Here is a 19,336-nt window from a genome sequence, read left to right on the forward strand (position 1 = left end):
TTGAATGGTGGAGCAGGCTGGAAGAGCTGAATGGCTTATTCCTGCTCCTAGTTTCTATTTTACTATGTTTAAGAACATAAGAAATAGGAGAAGGAGTAGGCCAACTAGCCCTTCGAGCCTGCCCCGCCATTCAATAAGATCATGGCTGATCTGTCGTGGCTCAGTTCCACATTCCCGCCCTCTCCCCATAACCCTTAATCCCCTCTCTTATCAAAAACCCATCAACCCGTGTCTTAAAAATATTTAGCGAGGCAGCCTCCACCACTTCAACGGGCAGAGAATTCCAGAGTTTCTATCTCCTCCTTATTGTTTAGTGTGCCAGAGTCTATTGCATTCTGGAGGAGAATTCCAGAGACCCATGACCCTTTGAAAGAAGCAATTTTTCCTAATTTCTGTTTTAAGTCTACGACCCCTTTGTCTAAAACTATGTTCTCTCATTCTAGAATGTCAAACAATGGGAAATATATGTTCTACATCTAGCTTGCCAATTCTCTTTTATATTTTATTTTATATATTTCAATTAGATCTGTTCACATTCTTCTAAACTCCAGCGTGTGGAGGCATAAGCTTTTCAGTCTCTCCTCATTAAATTTCATCCCTTAAATCAATCTAATGAACCTTCTCTGAACCTCCTTTATATCCTTTCCCAAGTAAGGGAACCAAAACTGTGCAGTATAAAAGCAAGTTACTGGATGCTGCAATTGAAACCATTGAATGTACCTAGACCACATGCACGACAGCAATGGAAGAAGGCTACCACCTCACTAACTGCAATTAAGTATTGACAATCAATGTTAGCCTAGCCAGTGACACTGCATCATATCATCAGAACGAAATAACAAAAGTGGCAATGATGACATGAGGGATAACATTTTATCCGGCGAGATGTTAGTATCTAGAGGACGGCTGTGCCTAAATACTTAGCTCATGCAGATGGGAGCGGGCAAAAACCCTTCTTCTGCATTGTTGGATTCAATGAGTAATGGAGGATGCCTCTCCCACGATCCACCGCGCCTCAGAAACCGCTCTATGCGACTCGCCGATTTCCCTAGCGCCGAGTTCTCATGCTCCCCAGGGCCAGCTGCCGGGGCATTCTGGGAAGCTCCTTTGTTGGGAGTCGGATCCGGTGGAAACAAGAGAAGAAACTGGGCAGCGGCGGCTCAGATAGAGGAAAAGGCTGCAGCATCGCCTTAATCGTCACCCCCTTCCCCGGACCCCCAGACCCTTCCTTCAGCCTTGGGGTCATGTTGGAGATTGTCCTGGGAAAGAACAGCAAGAACAGTTTAGAGGCCGGAGGAGCAAAGGGAGCAGCGAGCTGTGTCTCCAGTCTAGGGGGGATTGAAGACTGGAACCAATCAGTCAGTGTGAACCCTTGGGAAATCGTTCAGATCTTCAAAATTCGATAAGTGTTTGTTTTATCGACAAAGCCAATTAATATTTCTCATTTTAAAATTTATTCATTGTCATCTCGAACCCAGGACATCACTAGGGAAGTCCCACGAGTCTGTATCCTAGGCGCAACCATATTCAGCTGCTTCATCAATAGAATTTTCCATCATAACTCAGAAACTGAAATAAAATGCTGTTCCTTCAATGTCGCTGGGACAAAATTCTGGAAGTCCCTTCCTAACAGCACCAACAACAAGTGTGTTGCAGTAACTTAAGAAAGTGGCTCAGCACCATTTTTTCCAGGGAAATTGGGATAGCAACAAATACCAGCCTTGTCAGTGACACCCACATGAACAAATCCCAAAATGGAAATAAACTAGAATTGTCTGTTTTGAATTTCTATCCTGTACTGGATTTTGTAACCTCCCTTGATAGGCTATTCGAATGGGTGAATTGGCAAACAGGAAACTCAAACTAAACAGCACATAAAATCACTTAATGAATCAGAAGCTGGATGTCACTGAATCTTTAAGATAGATGAAGAAGGATAACCAATCGCACAGCCTGAAAAAAACATTGCATCGTTTACACTGGAGATAAACTGTACACAGATAACATTTGAACTGATCGTCCAACCTGGATAGACACGAAGGCACCAGCACCACGGAAAAACCGTGGGAATGTGGGGAATGTGGGAAGGGATTTGGTTCCCCATCAAAGTTGGAAATTCATCAACGCAGTCACACTGGGGAGAGGCCGTTCACCTGCACCGTGTGTGGGAAGGGATTCACTAATTCATCCAACCTTCTGAGACACCAGCACATTCACACGGAGCAGAGTTCAGTCATCTGCTCTGTGTGTGGGAAGGCGATCAGCCAGTCATCGAGTTTTCAGAGACATCAGCAAACTCACAGTGAAGAGAGGCCATTCACCTGCTCAATTTGTGGGAAGGGATTCACTCAGTCGTCCTACCTGCTGACGCACCAGCGCATTCACACTAGGGAGAGTCTGTTTATCTGTTCCTTCTGTGGTGAGGGATTTAATCGATTACCCAGGTTTCTGAAACATCAGCGACTTCACACCGGGGAAAGTCCATACACCTGCTACATCTGTGGCAAGGGATTCAATCGGCCATCTAAACTCCTGACACATGAGCGAATTCACACTGGGGAGAGACCATTTGGCTGCTCCATGTGTGGGAAAGGATTCACCAATTCATCTGACCTGGTGACACATCAGCGAGTTCACACTGGGGAGAGGCCTTTCATCTGCTCTATTTGTGGGAAGGGATTCACTCGATCATCCCACCTTCAGACACATCAGCTTGTGCACACTGATCAGAGACCTTTTCAATGCTCTGACTGTGAGAAGACCTTTAAAAGTAAGAAGGATTTACTGACACACCAGCGTGTTCATACTGGGGAAGTGCTGTTCACCTGCTCTGAGGAAAGCAATTCACTCAGTTATGCTCCTGGCATACACACAAGTGACTGAAGGTTTAAAGTTTATTTATTAGTATCACAAGTAGGCTTACATTAACACTGTAATGAAGTTACTGTGAAAATCCAATAGTCATCACACTCCGGCATCTTGAGGGAGAATTTAGCATAGCCAATCCACCTAACCAGCACGTGCAGGGGATGGATTTCTGGGTTCACTGCTGCTGTTAATCATGTAAAAGATTAACACTTCTCATTCTGACAGTTGATGTTCATTTCAGCTGATGTTAATAAACTGTATAAATAGACTGCTGTTTAATATTCTGGATAAATGTCAAATATCATGCCAAGCTTTTTTGTTAATCACATTATTGTGGATTTTTGTCTTTCCCACTTGAGTGTTTAACATCATTTGGCTGGATCTCAGAAAGGACAATCTGAGGGAAGATTATATGACAACCTGGATACAGTCCTTCAAGGTCACACTGAGGGCAATGAGCAGCACTTTGGTATTTCTGATCTCTGTACACTGCCAGCGTTTTGGCATATCTTCAGCAACATAAGAAATGTTTCTCAATCGCTCCTATGCAGTACGTATCATCTAAAGATGAACAATTCAGGCAGCGTGGAGGCCACGGCGACAGAGAAAAATGGATGGAAAGATGCAAACTCCCTGTAACTGGAACCCCTCTGAGTTCTGATTTGTAACCAGGATGTTTCAAAGCTCCTAGACACAGAACAGAATCTCCTTTATAACTGTAGTTATACAACCTGAGTTAGGCAGATTGGAAGTGTGCTGTTAAATCAGGGATTGGTGTAAAACTGTGTTCTTTCCTGACTGAAATGGCAGGATTAAGTCTCCACTTTAAAGTTACTGTACTGATTATTCTATGAAGTTTTTAACATTTTTTGTGACAATCTTGAGTCCACCGCTTTAAACCAACACCAACAGCAAGTAATACTGAAGTACACATATAGAATCTGTAGAGTGCAGAAGGAGATAAGAAACATAGGAACATAAAAAGGACAATGGGAACATATGAAACTACAGTTAAAAATAAATAGTTTAAAGTCCATATTAAAGTAACACATGCAGGAGGAGACAAGATAGAAAATTAGAAATATAGGAGTAAGGAGCACCAGGAACAGGCCGCTTGGCTGTTCAAGCCTGATCCCACCTCCCTCCACCATTGATCCCCATTGCCCCAAGAGCTATATCGAACTCCTTCTTGAGAACCGTGTTGCAAAATCTCCACTCATTAAAGCAAAAACCCTTTTCTTTTTAACATTACTGGTCTTTTTCACTGTGACCCTGTTTGATTCTGACCGTTGATCTGCCTATTGCTTTTCTTATTTCCCCTTCTGTATCTTGCTCTTATCTTTGATTCCACCTCCTCTAACTCCTTGCATAAGTCTCTCTCCCCCTGCAATTTTAGATTAAACGCTCCCCAACCACTCTAATGCATACTCCCCCTAGTACATCTGTCCCGGTCCTGCCCAGGCCTAACCTATCCAGTTTATATTGGTCCCACATCTCCCCATAATAGGTCCTAATGTCCCAGGAGTCTGAAACCCTCCCCTTTCACCATTTCTTCAGCCATATATTCATCCGATATAATACGTTATTTCTACTCTGACTAGCTCGTGACACTGGTAGTAATCCTTTGATCCCACCATTGAAGTTCTATTTTTCAACTTTCTTCCTAACTCCCTATATTTTGCTTTTTGGACCTCATACTTTTTTTTAACTTACATTGTTTGTACCATTGTGTGGTACGGCCACTGTCTGTTTGTCCTGCCCCTCCAGTGTGTTGTACAACTGCTCTGACACATCCTTGACCCTCACGCCAGGGAGGCAACATACCATCCTGGAGTTTCATTTGTGCCTGTCTGTTCCCCTTACAGTTGAACCACTCTAACTATTACATTCTCACACTTGTTGCCCTTCTCCTGTGCAGCAGAGTCAACTGTGGTACAATGAATTTGCCTGTTGCCGTTTTCCCCTGAGATGTCATCCTCCTCAACAGTATCCAAAGTGGGAAATCTGTTTTACAGGGTAATGGCCACAGGAGATTCCTGCACTGCCTGTGTAGACCTTTTGATCCACCTGGTGGTGACCCATTCCCTTCCTCCTCTGGACTCTTAACCTGTCTACACTTGCTATCTATGATACTCTCCATCTCACAGATGTTCCACAATGTCCCCTGTCACTATTCCAGTTCTGAAACTCAGCTTCCAGGAGCTGCAGCTGGAGACATCTCCGTCACACATGCTAGTCGCGGAAATGTTCCCAGTTACCCACATGAAAAATGAAGGGCACACCACAGCTTTGAGTTCTCTCGCCATGACATAGACCTTTAAATTTAACTATTGGATGATCATTTTAAATCACGGAGATTGGTGTAAAACTGTGCTCTCTTCAGACTGAAACTGAAATGGCAGGATTGAGTCTCCAGTTTTATAACAGCCATTGTGATTATCCTGTGACATTTCTGAGGTGTTTTTATTACAGTCCTGAGTCTAACACTTTAAAGCAACAGGAATAACAACTTGTATTAATATAGCATCTTTAACATAGGAAAATGTAATTAAAAATAAATAATTCAATGTCTGTATTAAAATAGCATGTGGAGGAGTTCACAAGATCTTTTTAGCTGCTGGAACAATTGTACAAGGCACTTGATCTCCAAATAAAGAAGGGCATGCAATGAGTTCCCAACAACTTCCTGTTTTATTGATATGTGTCTTTTAGATACCAGAGTTTTGTTGCAGTTTTCATCAACATTAACTGTATCTCCCAATTTGATCATCAGCTAATTCATAAATAAAGCAGTTAATCACTTCCTTGTGTTATTGTTTAGTCTGTTACTGGATTAATGATTTAATGAGCTGTGTTGCAAAGTTTTGTGAATCAGGAATTTTTGACTGTGATTTGTTGTCATTCTGCTCCTATATTTTAAAATTGGCCTTCTGATTTCTAAATCCAAATGGTTTATGTAAATTATGACTAACAGTGGTCGCTGCATTGTTCCGTGTGGAACCCCACTTCCTACTTTATTTCAGTCTGAGTAGCAGAATTTAACCTCATCTCTGTGCTCTGCTTTGTAACCAGCTTGTTATCTATGACAGCCTGCAGGCTGTATGAAGTGAGGAGTCAGGCAGCAGACTGGAAGGAAAGATGACTCCAAAACGGATATCAGAGGATCATACAGGGAGTTTGTAGCCATCCATTGTTTATTGTTAATGCCTTGTTTTTGCTTCTGTCCCAGATGCTATTCAACCTGAATTGAAGGTTCAATGGAAGAGGTGGATTTGGATAGTCAAAGCTGCTTATGGGTTTTTGATAAGAGAGGGGATTAAGGGTTATGGGGAGAGGGCGGGAATGTGGAACTGAGCCACGACAGATCAGCCATGATCTTATTGAATGGCGGGGCAGGCTCGAAGGGCTAGATGGCCTACTCCTGCTCCTATTTCTTATGTTCTTATGTAGAACAATAGAATAGAATCCCTATGGTGCAGAAGATGACCATTCAGCCCATTGAGTCTGCACCAACTCTCCAAAAGATTTTCTTATACACACCAAGCCTAAACATGAAGTGTCTGTTGCTTCCAGGCTGTTTCCTTTTCCCTCACTATTATCATTAGATAGCTCACAAATTATTTGTGTACATCATCCTCCAAGATACATCCATCAAGAGGCCTTACTAACAGGGTTAAAAATGGGATTGCTGCTATGACAGGGTCACTTCTGGAATGAGCAAAACACTGCAGAAACTGAAACAAAAACAGAGGATGTTGGAGAATCCCAACATGTCTGCCAGCAACTGTGAAGAGAGAAAACAAAGTTAATATTAAATCCAAATGGACTCAAGCTGCTAACTCTTATGGATGCAGCTAGCTCTGCTGAGTTTTGATTTCTGTCCAGGTTCAATTCTGAAATACTGTCAGTCTGATCTTAAAGTTTCCTGGGTTAGTGCACTGATCCAGATCTTCCATCTAATATCAATCCATCTTCATGAGAGTTCCAGATTGTTACATGATTTCTGATTTAGAAAACATTTGGACACTTGGAACCTGATTGGATTTCTCCCATGTTCTTCAGATCAGTCACCCCTTTCTAGTCACTGTTGTTCGGAACGATGATACTATTAACTTTCTCTCTAACTTGTTCTAACCTTTCTGTTGATTCGTTTAATGAAGCCAAGCGTTCTCTTTAATATTGCCCTTTAAGTCAGCCGTTGGATTATTTCTGTATTATTCCATTATGTTGCCACAAATATTAAAATGTTTGCTGCACACCCACAAGTTTGATCTGTGTAGAGCCACAAACAGAAAGGTCCAGATTTCTGCTGGGTTTGGGAAAAAATCAGCTTTTGAAATTACAGAGTCTCATCTAATGAAGGAGATCCGAGCTCAGCCCCGTCCCTCATTCACTTATATTGGTTCAGAGACAAACCATAGCCACCCCTTCCCTTTTCCTTCTCCTATTGGTTCAGAGCTGCTGTCAATCACTGCCAGGATAGTGATCTGAAGCATGCGCTCTGCATCTGCTGGAGCTTGACATTAGATGTTGATGAACTTGGAAGGAGAGAGCCCCTTATTTATTCCAGAGAATTTGCGAGGGGGCATTGGGCGAGAGGATTTGGAAACACTTTGTGAAATAATTTCTCAGACGCAGGTGTCCCTTCACCAGATTCCCTTCATTTACAAATTTATCCCCACTCCTAAGGTTGCTTCAGGTACAAAGTCAGAATTCGGAGTGCCAGTAAACCTGACAATCCACATTTATACACGTTAAATATATATCCCTGATTGAGTACTGATTGCCCAATCAGGGAACTCATCCTCCCACACTCCCTTTTTGATTCATGGGGTGCCAGACTTGCTAGTCTCTGACAATGGGATGTATTTTGCCAGGTTCATGAAGTTGAACGGGATATGAGATGTCAGGATAGCACCACACCATCCATTGTCATGGAGACAGCGGTCCAGACTTTAAAAGCTGCTTAAAAAAAAAATCAGCCTGCAGCTTAATGGACACCAAGCTATTTCATTATTTGATTAAAGGATAACTCCCACAGCAGCCAACTCCACACTAGATTGAGTTTGACCTTCCTGAATCTGGAAACTAAGGTGGAAAAGTAGCAAGAAGCCTAATGCGGAGGTCATGACAACTACAGCTGGGAGAGATGATTGGAGACCGGTGAAAAGGTACTGGCAAAGAATTACGCCAAGGGACCCCGAGGAGCCTATCATGCCCAGTGGGTCAAGAACTGAGGAGAGCCCTCCCAGACCAGCCAGCCCTGCCTCTCCATCATTAGTAGTTAGGACTTCAGTGTGAAATGGACACTGCAGACAAAACTCCGGCTATTCCTTTGCATCCTGAGAAATTGGGTGAAGTGGAACTCTGGTCCTCACGATATACGTAATAAGTGCCTGTTTGATACATCACACTCACGTCAGTTAGAGAAAATGGTCTCCAATTATCTGTCCCAGCTGTTGTTGTCATGACCTCTGTCTTGATGCTTTTCCACATTCGCCTTCAGATTCAGGAAGATCACAATCTCATGTGGAGTTGGCTGCCCATGAGCAATTCTGTGGGCATCATTCTTGTCGCAGCACATGGGACTTGTCCTTAATCAGATAACTAATGCGAGAGCTTGGTGTCTATTGAGGCTGCTGGCTTTTTTTAAAAGCAACTTTTAAAGTCTGTACTGCTCTCTCCATGACAATGGATGGTATGGTGCTACGCTGATATCTCATATCCCGTTCAATGTCATCAACCTGGCAAAAGACATCCCATTGTCAGAGTTCAGCAAGTCCAGGATCCTCTGCATCAAAAGGGAGGTGCAAATTTTCTCTATCATTATTGTTGTGGTTGCCTAAAGCATTCCATGAACGTCCATCCACTCGGGATGGATAGATGTCCACATGTAACTGAGTCCACGGTCCATCTGGCCATTCCCATGGGTGTAGGAGATTGCTGATGGCAACTTCAATCATTGCCAGCGTCGATCTACAAGCGCCACTATGTCCACGTCCATTCTGGCCCACCAGGCATTGCCTCCTGCCAACATCTTCATTTTGTATAATCGTGGGTGTCCATGCTTTACTTCAGGCAGTGTGAAATGGCAGTCCTGACTTAGAATAACTCCTGATAGCAATATGCCATCTTTTACAGTGAGCTGCTCTCTTCTACGGCAATATGGGTAGAATTGGGGCATTACAGGTCTTTCCAATTCTCTTGTCAGCACTAATTGTTTGACTTTTCTCAGGACCGAGACCTTTTGCACCCAAAAACGTATGTTATGCGTGGTCACTGGAACAGTATGCAGAAAATTTATAGCCATCTCTTCTACTTGTGATAACATCGGTGGGATGTCTGATAAAGGCAGCCTACTTAGGGCATAAGCATCTGAAATGTGGCCTCTCAACTGACGTTCAAACTGACAGCTCTCAGCGACCAATAATATTGTCCACTGCTGGAATTGGGTCCTGTCCTGCTTTGAACTGTCTTAGCAATTCTAGTAGCAGATTGTGTTCGATAAATTTTGGCCCATAAAGGTATTGATGGATTTTTTTTTCACTCCAAGTATTACCACCAATCTTTATTTTTCAATTTGGGTGTACTTTCTTGCCACTATACCCAAACTCCTGGAGGCATATGGTAGTGGGTATTCCTCTCCATTTGGCCATCTGTCTGTACTAATTGATGGAGACACGTTGCAGGTTAACACAACCTTTTTTGTCAGATTGTAATACGCTTAGATATTCGATGATGATAGCTGTTGCTTTATTCTGTTAAATCCCAGATCTTGATAGGTGGGCCATTCCCAAACTTGACTTTTTTTTAAGCAGTTGATTTAGCGAAACCAGGTTGGAGGCCCGGTTCAATTTAATTTTCTGTGTACATTAGCAGCCCTAGAAACGACCGTAACTCTTGGGTTGATGTGGAAGCCACAGCATCTTTAATCACCTGTATCCAGTGCTCCAAAGGATGTCACAAAGAAACATAGAAAATAGACACAGGAGAAGCCATTCAACCCTCCAAACCTGCACCTGTCCTCAGGCCGCAACTGTTTACAATCTATATAAATGATCTGCAAGCAGAGATAGAGTGTAACATTGCAAAATTTATGGATGATACTGAAGTAGGTCAGAAAACAGGCAGTGAAAGGGAGATAAAGATTTTATATACAGATATAAATAGGTGAGGAGAATGGACCACAATCCAGCAGATGGAGTTTAATGTGGTTAAGTATAAGGTTATCCATTTTGACTGAAAAAAAGATCGAAATGCAAATTACTATCTCAATGTAAAGCAGATTCAAAATTCATCTGGACAAAGGGATCACAGTGTCTTTGTTCACAAACCATAGAAAGTTGGTATGCAGGTGCACCATGTAATTAAAAAAAGACAAATGGAATGATAGCATATATTCCAAAAGGACTAGTATAAAAGTAGAGAAGTGTTGTTGCAATTGTAGATAGTGTTGATGGGGCCAGATCTGCAGTATTGTATCCAGTTTTGGTCTTCTATTTGAGGATGTGCTGGTATTGTAGGCAGTTCAGAGAAGGTATACCAGATTAATTTAATGGATGAAAGGATTGACATACGAGAAGAGATTAACAGTTTGGGCTTATACTCAGAGAGGTTCTGATTGAGGTATATAAAATACTACAACGAATTGGAATGTAAATGTAGATAAGAACATAATAAGAACATAAGAAATAGGAGCAGGAGTAGGCCATCCAGCCCTTCAAGCCTGCCCCGCTATTCAATAAGATCATGGCTGATCTGTCGCTGCTCAGTTCCACTTTCCCGCCCTCTCCCCATAACCCTTAATCCCCTCTCCTACCAAAAACCCATCAACCCGCGTCTTAAAAATATTTAGCGAGGCAGCCTCCACCACTTCAACGGGCAGAGAATTCCAGAGATTCACCACCCTTTGAGTGGAGAAGTTCCTCCTCAACTCCGTTCTAAACCGCCCTCCTTTTATCTTGAGGCTGTGCCCCCTAGTCCTACTGTCTTTTTTGAGCGGGAAGTGTCTTTCCACCTCTATCCTATCCATCCCATTCATCATCTTGTACGTCTCAATGAGATCTCCCCTCATTCTTCTAAACTCTAACGAGTACAAGCCCAGTTTATTCAGCCTCTAAATATTTAGATCAAATATTTCCCCTCATGTTTTCTCACCTGTTGTGGGTGTCCTTGTGTCTCTCCTGGTTGGACAATCAGTTGAAGCCTTCCATAAGATTACACAGAAAACAATACATCATCAATACATGATTAATATCAATACATAGATATTAATCATTTCACCTACTCCTGTGGTCATGAGTTCCACATTTTCATCATTTTCTGGGCAATTTTTTTTTCCCTCAGTAATGGACTTCCCCAGATTACTGATGTTAAATGTGAGGCTATTCCAAAATGTAATTTAATTTGGTATATTGTGAGAAATAACATGCATCTCAGGGAGTAATAGTCCACTCATTTAATGATCAATGAATAAAGAATATTTATTAGCTTAAAAGGGAAAAATAAACACAGGACAAAAAGGAGTATAATACACAACCGTACACTTAACTATCCTGTTGGCTACACAAACACACACACATTCGGCATCACAAAGTTATCACTTTGGTCCCACGTATGTACATTTCCTGAACTTTTAAAGGTCCCCTATTTCCCAAACAACATCCAATAATATACAACTCTTTTAGCTAAACCCAACAGATAGTTACCACACTACGTTTTGAACGTTTGGGAAAACCATCTATAGTTTCAGCGAAGATTTAATCTTCTCTGTTTGAGTTTTGGATTCTAACCAGCCACCCTTACAACCTAAATTTGTTTTTGGAAGACTTTTCTGTAGCTGGGAGTGGCCTTGATGGTAGCCGCTGTTACTGCCTCTCTCTCCAGTTAACAATGCTATAAATAAATCATTTATTCACTTTAATATTAGCCCCCTGTGAACCTTGCTTTTAGTATACAAATGTACTTTCTTTAAATCTCCATTTTGAAATTAACCTCTTCTCTACTCAATTTTTCTCCCTTAGGTACAGATTAAAAACTTGCTTTTCTCACTGTTATACTAATTCGCACATCAAAACCACTTCAGACAGCTGCTCTTCTCAATCCCCCCACCTCCCCTTCTTATTTTAAAGCAATTTCATTGTTAGTCTTAATCTTCATCACTTCCTACCAATAATAAATATCTTTTGTATTTGCTGTCAAAATCTTATAGCAATTTAAAGACCTCCCAGGTAAATCCTCAGATGGTTTTCTTCAAGGGAAAATGATCCAGTTTGTTCACCTTTTCCGTTCTTGTTCATTTTTCTCTGCACCATATCCAGCGTTTCTATATGCTTTCTACAACATGGTGACCAGAACTACACACAGAATCTGGCTGTTGGGTTTATGTTGTACATCAGATAGGCTTTGCTTTTGCTTCAGTGATAGATGTCATCTCTGCTGCGCAATTCTCAAACTAGTTGTTGTTATGAGTTCCACCTTTACCAAATGTTGCTCCTGCTGTGCCAGATTGATTCAACTCAGTAACTTCCAAACTTCATAGAACGTTACAGCACAGTACAGGCCCTTCAGCCTCAATGTTGTGCCGAGCTGTGTCCAATCCCAAGATCAAGCTATCCCCTCCCTATAATTCTGGAGTGCTCCATGTGCCTATCCAATAACTGTTTGAAAGTTCCCAAAGTGTCTGACTCCACAATCACAGCAGGCAGTCTATTCCACACTCCAACCACTCTCTGGGTGAAGAATCTACCTCGGACATCCCTCCTATATCTCCCACCATGAACCTTATAGTTATGCCCCCTAGTAACAGCTACATCCAGCCGAGGAAATAGTCTCTGCACGTCCACTTTATCAATCCCGCTCATCATCTTATAAACCTCTATTAAGTCACCTCTCATCCTCCTCTGCTCCGAAGAGAAAAGCCCCAGCTCCTTCAACCTTTCCTCATAAGACCTACCCTCCAAATCAGGCAGCATCAGCATCCTAGTAAATCTCCTCTGCATTCTCTCCAATGCTTCCACGTCCTTGTTATAATGAGGTGACCAGAACTGAAAACAATATTCTGAATGTTCCACCTTTACCAAATGTTGCTCCTGCTGTGCCAGAATGATTCAACTCAGTAACTTCCAAACTTCATAGAACATTACAGCACAGTACAGGCCCTTCAGCCTCAATGTTGTGCCGAGCTATATCCAATCCCAAGATCAAGCTATCCCCTCCCTATAATTCTGGAGTGCTCCATGTGCCTATCCAATAACTGTTTGAAAATTTCTAAAGTGTCTGACTCCACAATCACAGCAGGCAGTCCCCAACTTTGTCAATATCAATGTTGATTGAAGAAGTTGTTATTGATGTTCCTATAAAATATTTTATGATTTTGTTTCTGCTTTCTTCATAATAAATTTGCATAATGGAGGAATCACTGTGAAGAAAGTGGGAGTTAGAAATAATTGTCAGCAAGGATTAATCAGCACTTTCTCATGGGAGATGTTAATCAGTTGAAACTCTCCAAAAGTGAACGGTAGTTTTTGCAGCAAAGACCAATTTAGGATTGGAGTAAAAGTTCACAGTTTTATTGTGAAGTTCTTTGAGAGAGTTGTATTCAGGGGAAAGATCACAGATAATGGGGACATTGCAGGCCGAAAGTCAACGATATCTCCAGAATATTAAACTCCTGCCAATTATGAGATTATTAACATCTGCAGAAACAAACACAATATTGTCAGACTATCAGTCCTGAATGTGATTAACAGCATCAAAAACAGCAAACTCCAACCTCTGTTCTCACTTGTGAACTTGCTCATGCCTCAGCAGGTGTTGTGACTGAGTGAATCCTGCCCCACACAAGGAACAGGTGAATGGTCTGTCTCCAGTGTGAACTCGCTGATGTGTCAGTAGTTGGGACGACCAAGCAAATCCCTTCCCACATATGGAACAGGTGAATGGCTTCTCCCCAGTGTGAGTGCGTTGGTGTTCATGAAGGTCGCTCGACTGCCTGAAACTCTTTCCACAGGAAGTGCAGCTGAATGGATTCTCCTTGGTGTGCATTTGATGATGTGACTGGAGGTCGAGTACCTCACCAAATCTCTGCCCACACACAAAACAAGTGAATAGTCTCGATGCTGTGTGAATTCGCTGATGATTAGCAAGGACGGATGAAGATTTGAATTTCAATCCACAGGTTGTGCAGTTGAATGGCTTTTTCTCAATGTGAACTCGCTGGTGTGAGCGAAGACTAGATGACTGAGCAAATCCCTTCCCACACTCCGAGCAGGAGAATGGTCTCTCCCCAGTGTGAACGCGTCGATGGATTTCTAATCGGGATGGATAATTGAATCCTTTACCACAGTCTTCACATTTCCACGGTTTCTCCATTGCGTCAGTGCCTTTGAGTCTCCTGTTTGGTCAATCGGTTGAAACGTTGCCCACACACGGGAGACATGAACAGTTCCTCCTCCCTGTGAGTGGTGTGAGATGTTTTTTAGCCTCTTCAACTGGTTAAAGTTCTTTCCATAGTCAGCCAATGGAACACGATCACTCGGGTATGTGTGTGTCTGTGTTTTGCCAGTTACGCTGATCTTTGAAAAGTTCTCCCACAGACAGAAACAACAAATATTTCTCTTCTCACATTGCAAATCTGATGATATTCAGGTCCTAGTGAACTGAGGGTCTCTGAGATCACGCCGTAATGTTTGGTTTGAGCTTCTTGTCTGTAAATCCACCCAGGAATATCCTGGAAAAGAAGTTCACAGAACTCACTGTAAATACAGGATAGAAATTCAACACAGACAATTCTAGATTCAATGGAAAATGCTTTCATCATCGCCTTCACATGAAATCCTCATTTCACATACTCTCCCTCCTTCCTGTACTGGAATGCAAACCCCATACTGACCAGCTGTGCAATATTTCACAGGATTGTTCCATATTTGAGAGCAGTCCTGGGCTTCATGGTTCTAGAACACTATTTGTGCCATAAACTGGCCAATTCTGGTTGCACAGCACCCCGTCCCCCACTGGTTCTGTCTTCCAATAGCACTGCAACCAACAGCACTGCACCCCTCCCCCACCTCACTGCCTTTACAGCAGTGATAGCACTGAACCCAATACCCTCCCACCCATTCAGTTGGACTCTTATAGCAAATTGGTCATTAATATTCTCCACAGGAGTTGGTCACCATGTCAAATCCATCACAGCACCTCCACCACTCTTTTCCTCCGTTCCCAATTGTCTCTCTCCTTCTCTCTGGTTAGGCACAGTTCTCAAATCCCTTGTGCAGATTGAATATAATCAATTGGTTTCTCTCCTGGTCACAGGGACCCTGAAGCCCCACCCAATCTCTGTTGCTTCACCAAGATGGTAAAATGTAAAGCAAGAAAATTCTGGAGATGCAAAAACAGGAGCTCAAAGTTTCATTGAAGGTTGGGATCTCCAGCAGGTGTTTCTGAATCCTCTCCAACCATCTCCCATGGTTTCCTTCTGGCCCAGAGCTCAGGATCCACCCAAAGTGGACTGACCTATTGCCCCTCCTCTCCCAGTCCTTTCATGTGAACCAGCCTCCACTCACTGAACCAGGATCATAGAATCTCAGAACCTTACAGTGCAGAAAGAGGCCATTCGGCCCATCATGTCTGCACCGATCACAACCCAGCCAGGCCCTACCTTCATATGCTACATATTTTACCCACTGATCCGTCTAACCTATGCATCTCAGGACACTAAGGAGCAATTTTAGCATTGCCAATCAACCTATGGTGATCATTAAATTGGGCCTGTCTCCAGAATGGAGAAGCCGTACAACTGCAAACCATGGGGCTGACACTGATTCTGAAAGTTTGCGGATCCACAAAACGTTTGCAAATCCACCCAATGTCCAGCCTCTGGTTTCAACACTCCCTCTGGATAAAAGCAAGTTACTGCAGATGCTGGAATCTGAAACCAAGAACCAAGCTGCAGGTCTGGCAGCATCTGTAAGGAGAGAGAAGAGCTGATATTTTGGCTCCAGATGGCTCTTTGTCAAAGGTAAAAGGCATAAAAAATGGGAGATATATATTGTGTAGGGTGAGGGAATGAAAAATGAGTCATAGCCACAAAAATGAAGGGAAATACTGCTAATGGCATCCATAGAGGGAATATAGAGTGTGAATGACCAAATAGCAGAGAAGCTGAAATCACAGGGGAAGCTGTGACAGATGAAGATGTGGGGGAATGGAGAAGATGGGTGAGAGGGAAGTAAAATGGAGAAAAAGGGAGAAAGGGGAGGCAAAGGGGGAGAAAAGATAAGGGAAGGATGGGCAATATAGGGGAAAGAGTAGGGGGAATAAAAGAAATAGTGAACAGTTAAAAATTAAATAAAATGCAAAGGGGTCAAGGTGGGATAGAGCTAATCATTGAAAGTTGTTGAATTCGATGTTCAGACGGAAGGCTGGAATGAACCTAGCTGGAAGATGAGATGCTGTTCTTCCAATTTGCGTTGAACTTCACTGGAACATTGCAGTAGGCCAAGGGCAGACATGTGGGCATGGGAGCAGGATCATGTGTTAAAATGGCAAGCAACAAGAAGGTCAGAGTCCTGACAGCGTACAGACTGAAGGTGTTTAGCAAAGCAATCACCCAGTCTGCATTTGGTCTCTGCGATATAGAGGAGACCACATCAGGAGCAGCAAATGCAATAGGCCAAATTGAAATGCTGCTTCACCTGCAACTTGGATGGTAAGCATGGCAGAGATAAAGAGGCAGGTATTACACCTTCTGCAGTCACATGGGCAGCTGCATGAGTGACAGGAGAGGTGTTGGGTATTGTGGAGGGCTGGACTAGGTTATCCCAGAGGGAACTGTCTGTGTGGAATGCTAACTGAGGGAGTGAAGTAGATGATGTGTTTGGTGATGGCATCATGCCGGAATTGGCGAAAATAGCAGAGAATTATGCTTTGCATGCAGAAGCTGGTGGGGTGAAAACTGAGAACAAGGGGGACGTTATCCTTATTCTGGGAGGGAATGGAGCGGGTGAGGGTCATGGTAGGAAGATGAACATAAGAAATAAGAAATAAGAGCAGGAGTAGGCCATCTAGCCCTTCGAGCCTGCCCCGCCATTCAATAAGATCATGGCTGATCTGTCGCTGCTCAGTTCCACTTTCCCGCTTTCTCCCCATAACCCTTAATCCCCTCTCTTATCAAAAACCCATCAACCCGCGTCTTAAAAATATTTAGCGAGGCAGCCCCCACCACTTCAACGGGCAGAGAATTCCAGAGATTCACCACCCTTTCAGTGAAGTTCCTCCTCAACTCCGTTCTAAACCGACCCCCTTTTATCTTGAGGCTGTGCCCCCTAGTCCTACTGTCATTTCTGAGCAGGAAGAGCCTCCCCACCTCTATCCTATCCATCCCATTCAACATCTTATACATCTCAATGAGATCTCCCCTCATTCTTCTAAACTCTAACGAGTACAAGCCCAGTTTATTCAGCCTCTCCTCATAGTTCAACCCCCTCAACTCCGGTATCAGCCTAGTAAACCCCCTCTGCACTCCCTCCAAGGCCAAAATATCCTTGCGCAGGTGCGGCGCCCAAAACTGCACACAGTACTCCAGCTGCGGCCTCACCAATGCCCTATACAGCTGCAGCAAGACCTCCCTACTTTTATATTCAATCCCCCTCGCTATGAAGGCCAGCATCCCATTCGCCTTCCTGACCACCTGCAAGCTGGACCGCACGCTGTTGCAGGCACTGTCAACATCTCTGGGTGGGAAAGCACGGTTGAAGAAGGAGGAGCACATATTAGAAACACCACTTTAAAGATGGCGTCAGTTTTTGAAGCTGTCACCTGGAAAAACCCGAGCATCTGGCGCCAGTTCAAATGTCCCTTCCGATATCTGAATTCGAGTGTTAATGTCGAAACACGGCGTTTACGAAAGCTTCCAGCCCATTTGCCGGCTTCAACCACTCCTCTCTCATCACTCACCAGACTTTAATTTACCGGCACGCCGCGCACCTCCACCGCCTCCGTCTTGCGCCATCGCCGACAGTGCGCATGCTCCAGCTCGAAATACCCGGATAATTGACAGCAGTTCCGGGCCAACAGGAAAAGGAGGCGGGGCTGGAGGACCAACTGCGAGCCGGTGGTCCGCCAACCAATCGACGAGAATGGGAGGCGGGGCTAAGCCCGGCTCCCCCCTCAATGGAGCAAAGATCCAGACTCGTTCTGTGGCTGCAAACCCTATCGTAGAGGCTGGGGGAATTTCATTCCAATTCATAAAATCTGGAATTGAAAGCTCATCTCTGTAAGAGTGACTCGAAATTATTGTCACTTATAAAAAAAACCCCACAAAGTTGGCTACTGCCCTTTACGGAAGGAAATATGGGATTGAATATAAAAGTAGGGAGGTCTTGCTGCAGCTGTATAGGGCATTGGTGAAGCCACAGCTGGAGTACTGTGTGCAGTTTTGGGCGCCGCACCTGCGCAAGGATATTTTGGCCCTGGAGGGAGTGCAGAGGAGGTTTACTAGGCTGATACCGGAGTTGAGGGGATTGAGCTATGAGGAGAGGCTGAATAAACTAGGCTTGTACTCGTTAGAGTTTAGAAGAATGAGGGGAGATCTCATTGAGACGTATAAGATGATGAATGGGATGGATAGGATAGAGGTGGAGAGACTCTTCCCGCTCAAAAAAGACAGTAGGACTAGGGGGCACAGCCTCAAGATAAAGGGGAGGCGGTTTAGAACGGAGTTGAGGAGGAACTTCTTCACTCAAAGGGTGGTGAATCTCTGGAATTCTCTGCCCGTTGAAGTGGTGGAGGCTGCCTCGCTAAATATTTTTAAGAAGCGGGTTGATGGGTTCTTGATAAGAGAGGGGATTAAGGGTTATGGGGAGAGGGCGGGAAAGTGGAACTGAGCCACGACAGATCAGCCATGATCTTATTGAATGGCGGGGCAGGCTCGAAGGGCTAGATGGCCTACTCCTGCTCCTATTTCTTATGTTCTTATGTTCTTAACAGAGTTCGGGAAACAGCTATATGGCTGATTCTAACTGTCCCCTGAAATAACCCAGCAAGCCACTCAGTTCAAGGGTAATTAGGGCTGGGCAACACGTTATGTCCTTGCTAGTGATGCCCACATCGCATGAAGGAGACTTTTGGGCAATTGCTCATTGAGACTTCATTCTTTCTCTTTCTCACTCAACGGCTGCTATGATCAGAGGCGGTCATCCACCTCTAAGGAGGAGGAGGAGGTGGAGTCCTTTGTGTGCACCTTCATATTATTGCTCCACATCATTGGCACAATCAGCCATGGGATTGATGTCCCATAACCTGCACCTGTTATTTACTTCTCTGACCCTCAGCCTTGACAATGACAGTATCAAAATCTCCTCCTCCTCAGAGGTGGATGGTTGTCCCAGTCATGACAAGCCTTGATTTCAGTGAGAGAGAAAAGAGTGATCCGAGGAGAGTGCACATTCCAAGTGTCCTTCAGACT

At 43.7% G+C, this 19,336-nt stretch overlaps 2 protein-coding genes across 2 annotated transcripts; one reads left to right on the top strand and one right to left on the bottom strand.

Moving 5' to 3' along the window:
- Positions 1-2,016: 2,016 nt before the first annotated feature.
- Positions 2,017-5,634, top strand: LOC145351395 (uncharacterized; the record flags this gene model as incomplete). Its single annotated transcript, XM_080201004.1, has 1 exon — positions 2,017-5,634. A coding segment is annotated over one exon (867 nt), but the record flags the coding sequence as incomplete, so codon positions are not given.
- Positions 5,635-11,333: 5,699 nt separating this feature from the next.
- On the bottom strand, positions 11,334-17,883 carry LOC145352007 (uncharacterized). The gene is made up of 2 exons (XM_080201877.1): positions 17,827-17,883; positions 11,334-14,599 (listed from the first exon to the last, which is right to left on the bottom strand). Exon 2 carries the CDS (start codon positions 14,239-14,241, stop codon positions 13,651-13,653), a length of 591 nt encoding a protein of 196 aa, XP_080058003.1. The 5' UTR covers positions 14,242-14,599; positions 17,827-17,883; the 3' UTR covers positions 11,334-13,650.
- Positions 17,884-19,336: the final 1,453 nt, after the last annotated feature.

This window comes from Carcharhinus amblyrhynchos, chromosome 13, assembly GCF_965287045.1.
Source record: "Carcharhinus amblyrhynchos chromosome 13, sCarAmb.v2.hapA, whole genome shotgun sequence".
Taxonomy (NCBI): Eukaryota; Metazoa; Chordata; class Chondrichthyes; order Carcharhiniformes; family Carcharhinidae; genus Carcharhinus; species Carcharhinus amblyrhynchos.

Coding starts and splice junctions, on each gene's coding strand:
- LOC145352007 (XM_080201877.1), bottom strand. CDS start 14,241: ATGGAGAAACCGTGGAAATGTGAAGACTGTGGTAAAGGATTCAATTAT.